Source organism: Conger conger, chromosome 12, assembly GCF_963514075.1.
Source record: "Conger conger chromosome 12, fConCon1.1, whole genome shotgun sequence".
Lineage (NCBI taxonomy): Eukaryota > Metazoa > Chordata > Actinopteri > Anguilliformes > Congridae > Conger > Conger conger.
The window spans coordinates 49,756,787-49,761,786 of NC_083771.1; the positions used below are offsets into that span (position 1 = coordinate 49,756,787).

A 5,000-nucleotide genomic window follows, 5' to 3' on the forward strand; every position below is an offset into this window, starting at 1 on the left:
TTGAGTCTGACACACACCTGGCTGATTCAACACTCACCTGCGATGTTGACGGAGGAGATGAATGCCGCCAGCACGGCCAGGGCGTCAGCGGTGGAGGTGGGGGCGTAGCCGCCCCCCATGAGTGAAAGCCCCCCGACAGCAGTCAGACCTGAAAAACACCATTCAGCATCTTCATCACCATCATCACCATCACCATCACCACCATCACCATCACCATCGTCACCATCACCATCACCATCAGCATCTTCATCATCACCATCATCACCATCATCATCACCATCACCATCATCACCATCACCACCATCACCATCACCATCGTCACCATCACCATCACCATCATCACAGACAGAGTGTCGGGTAGATTGAAGAGTTTGGGCACAGACAGAGTGTCGGGTAGATTGAAGAGTTTGGGCACAGACAGAGTGTTGGGTAGATTGAAGAGTTTGGGCACAGACAGAGTGTCGGGTAGATTGAAGAGTTTGGGCACAGACAGAGTGCCGGGTAGATTGAAGAGTTTGGGCACAGACAGAGTGTCGGGTAGATTGAAGAGTTTGGGCACAGACAGAGTGTCAGGTAGATTGAAGAGTTTGGGCACAGACAGAGTGCCGGGTAGATTGAAGAGTTTGGGCACAGACAGAGTGTCGGGTAGATTGAAGAGTTTGGGCACAGACAGTGTGTCGGGTAGATTGAAGAGTTTGGGCACAGACAGAGTGTCGGGTAGATTGAAGAGTTTGGGCACAGACAGAGTGTCGGGTAGATTGAAGAGTTTGGGCACAGAGTGTCGGGTAGATTGAAGAGTTTGGGCACAGACAGAGTGTCGGGTAGATTGAAGAGTTTGGGCACAGACAGAGTGTCGGGTAGATTGAAGAGTTTGGGCACAGACAGAGTGTCGGGTAGATTGAAGAGTTTGGGCACAGACAGAGTGTCGGGTAGATTGAAGAGTTTGGGCACAGACAGAATGTCGGGTAGATTGAAGAGTTTGGGCACAGACAGAGTGTCGGGTAGATTGAAGAGTTTGGGCACAGACAGAGTGTCGGGTAGATTGAAGAGTTTGGGCACAGACAGAGTGTAGATTTGGGGACAGAATCAGAAGCTATAATGCGGAGAGCAGCTGCTTCTCTGAGGGACTGAGAGAACAGGGGATTCCACTGCACTCATTACAGTGCATTACATATCATTGGGCAGACGCTTTTATCCAAAGCAGCTTACAGTTGATTAGACTAAGCAGGAGACAGTATCCCCTGGAGCAATGTGGGCACTGAACGAGTACAGCGAGGAGGACGAGGAGGAGGAAGAAGAGGAAGAGGAGGAAGAAGAGGAGGAGGAGCCAGTGGCTCTGACATGATGTGATAAAGGCCAATAAATGAGCTCACAGCCCAGCCCACAGGAAGCCAGAAGCGTCAGCGGGTGAGTTTACAGCGTGTCTCCGAGCATTCCCGTCTGATGCTGACTACCTTGGGCTTGTTAGACCCCATTAACTCCACTGTGAAAACAGGAACAAACCACAAAACATCCCACAGCTTCAGCACAATAGCGGCACACCCTTCTGGAATGATCTGTGCTATCAAAGCCCATCCAGCCAGGGGTGCGTGTGTGTGTGTGTGTGTGTTTGTCTGTAGGTATGCGCGTATATATGCGTGTGTACATGGACTCACCTGAGATGGCGTTGGTGACGGACATTAGAGGCGAGTGCAGGGCAGGGGTGACCCCCCACACAGTGTGGTACCCCACGATCCCAGCCAGCCCAAACGTGGTCACCATCTGCGTGAAGGCTGCGTTGGGCGCACTGATCCCCAAACTCAGCAGGGTCCCGATACCTGAGACAGAACACAGAGCATTAGCACGTTAGCATCCTGGAACAGAACACAGAGCATTAGCACGTTAGCATCCTGGAACAGAACACAGAGCATTAGCATGTTAGCATCCTGGAACAGAACACAGAGCATTAGCACGTTAGCATCCTGAGACAGAACACAGAGCATTAGCACGTTAGCATCCTGAGACAGAACACAGAGCATTAGCACGTTAGCATCCTGGAACAGAACACAGAGCATTAGCACGTTAGCATCCTGGAACAAAACACAGAGCATTAGCACGTTAGCATCCTGAGACAGAACACAGAGCATTAGCACGCTAGCATCCTGGAACAAAACACAGAGCATTAGCACGTTAGCATCCTGGAACAAAACACAGAGCATTAGCACGTTAGCATCCTGAGACAGAACACAGAGCATTAGCACGTTAGCATCCTGAGACAGAACACAGAGCATTAGCATGTTAGCATCCTGAGACGAACAGAGCATTAGCACGTTAGCATCCTGGAACAGAAGACCGAGCATTAGCACGTTAGCATCCTGGAACAGAGCATTAGCACGTTAGCATCCTGGAACAGAACACAGAGCATTAGCACGTTAGCATTCTGGAACAGAACACAGAGCATTAGCGCGTTAGCATCCTGGAACAGAACACAGAGCATTAACACGTTAGCATTCTGGAACAGAACACAGAGCATTAGCACGTTAGCATTCTGGAACAGAACACAGAGCATTAACACGTTAGCATTCTGGAACAGAACACAGAGCATTAGCACGTTAGTATCCAAGGTGGTGGAACGAACTCCCTATGGAGGTCAGAACAGCAGAATCTCTTCCCACCTTCAAGCTCAGACTGAAGACACACCTCTTCAAGCTGCACCTTTCCCACTTAAGCAGTTTATATTAATTGCGAGGTCTGGTATAAGAATTATATTTAGATGTAAATATAATCCATTAATCATATATGCCCTAGTCCTCCTCTTTGTTGTACAGTTGAAATTGTACTTCCCTCTTGGGTCTTTCAGTGCACTGATCCCTGGTTATGGATACACATTTAGCACTGGTTATGGATACACATTTAGCACTGGTTATGGATACACATTTAGCACTGGTTATGGATACACATTTAGCACTGGTGCTGTTAGTAGCATCCCATACTTTATTACTCCCCATTTCCTGCTATCCACAGAGGGAGGAGGGGCTCTTCACCACCCCCATCTCTGCAGTGGTGGAAGTTGGTTGTTCGCCTTTTCATAAAACAAAGACATGCGCAAAGATAAAAGCAGGAGGTTGTTTATGAGGGGGCGGGTGTTTGTTTGTGCCTGAGTGGGACTCCATCCGCGTACCGTCGGGGGGGTTGTGTCCTGTGGGGGGGTCGTGATCTAGGGGGGGGGGGGAGGTGATCTGGGGGGGGGGTCGTGATCTGGGGGGGGAGGTGATCTGGGGGGTGGTGATCTGGGGGGGTGGTGATCTGGGGGTGGTGATCTGGGGGGGGTGATCTGGGGGGGGGTCGTGGCCTTTGATCTGCACTGAAGCACTCGCTTCCCGCCCGACTCGGCCGTCTGCAACCGATAGAACTAATCTGTGTTTATTTGTGTTTATTTGTGTTCACGTTCGGCTGAAAGCTTGAATCGAAGCCGGCTTTCCACTCGCATAATAAGGTTTAAGACTCACCTCCCTCACCGACACGCTGGTGGTTTGAGTTTAGCAGCGATAGAGCTCATGCTAACTCACTTCCTGGTTTTAGGACTAATACTGTAACACTCTGGCTCTGACTGGCTCACACTCACACACCACCAGTGTAGAGGCCCGTGATAGGCTCCCACACTGTGGCAGTATGGAGGCCCGTAATAGGCTCCCACACAGTGGCAGTATGGAGGCCCGTGATAGGCTCCCACACAGTGGCAGTATGGAGGCCTGTGACAGGCTCCCACACAGTGGCAGTATGGAGGCCCGTGATAGGCTCCCACACAGTGGCAGTATGGAGGCCTGTGACAGGCTCCCACACAGTGGCAGTATGGAGGCCTGTGATTGGCTCAGACTCACCCGCGGTGTAGGTGCCGGCCGTGGCCAGTGTGGCTCTGAAAGGCGTAATGGCCGCCGTCTTCTCTGCTTCCAGCTCCTGGACGCTCTTGGGCTTTTGGGGCGTTTCCACGGGGATGTTGTTAGGCTGCGGTGCCGGGAAGATGTTCCTCCCGTCCTGTCCGGAAAAGCACAGCCAATCAGCACAAAGGCCCAACCAATCAGCACAAAGGCCCAGCCAATCAACACAACGGCCCAGCCAATCAACAAAACGGCTCAGCCAATCACACAGCTGTCATATTCATATTCATATTCATATAGACGAAGGTGCCGGGAAGATGTTCCGAAGGCTCACCTGCATGACGATGGAGCCTCGGACCACGTGGTCCATGGTGCCGTAGTCGAAGGCGTCCTTCACCGGGAAGTGGAAGTTTTCCTTGTCGGGGCTAATGGCGCGCAGCAGCTTGGTGACGTTGTTGGAGTACAGCGTGCTGGACTGTGTGGGCAGTCGGCTGGGCAGGTCTGTGTAGCCCACGTGGGTCACCCCCTGTGTGGGTGCAGCGAGTTTAGTCACACAAACGCTGGAACCAATGGAACCTTTTCCCCAAAGCTTACTCAGCCAATACTCCTGCTGCTCACCGTCAGTGACGAGCCAGTGTAGTGTAGTGTAATATAGTGCAGTGTAGTGTGTAATGTTGTGTGTAGTGTAATGTAGTGAAATGTAGTGTAGTGTGTAGTGTAATGTACTGTAATGTACTGTAGTATGTAGTGTAGTGTAATATAGTGCAGTGTAGTGTGTAATGTTGTGTGTAGTGTAATGTAGTGTACTGTTGTGTGTAGTGAAATGTAGTGAAATGTAGTGTAGTGTGTAGTGTAATGTACTGTAATGTACTGTAGTGTAGTGTAGTGTAATATAGTGCAGTGTAGTGTGTAATGTTGTGTGTAGTGTAATGTAGTGTAATGTTGTGTGCAGTGAAATGTAGTGAAATGTAGTGTAGTGTAATGTACTGTAGTGTAGTATGTAGTGTAGTGTCGTGTGTAGTGTAATATAGTGCAGTGTAGTGTGTAATGTAAGGTGTAATGTAATGTAGTGTCGTATGTAGTGTAATGTAGTGTAGTGTAATATAATGTAGTGTAGTATAATAGTGTAATATAGTGTAGTGT

The 5,000-nt window shown here is 49.9% G+C and overlaps 1 protein-coding gene across 1 annotated transcript in view; it reads right to left on the reverse strand.

Annotated features, from left to right (window-relative positions):
- nnt (nicotinamide nucleotide transhydrogenase) overlaps positions 1–5,000 on the reverse strand; it is a 36,960-nt gene that overhangs the window by 15,966 nt on the left and 15,994 nt on the right. Inside the window, exons 9-12 of the mRNA XM_061262308.1 lie at positions 4,192–4,383; positions 3,861–4,014; positions 1,656–1,817; positions 38–148 (exon numbers count right to left, since the gene is read on the reverse strand). Of these exons, the coding sequence (XP_061118292.1) occupies positions 38–148; positions 1,656–1,817; positions 3,861–4,014; positions 4,192–4,383 (619 nt within the window). The remainder of the gene's footprint in view (positions 1–37; positions 149–1,655; positions 1,818–3,860; positions 4,015–4,191; positions 4,384–5,000) is intronic.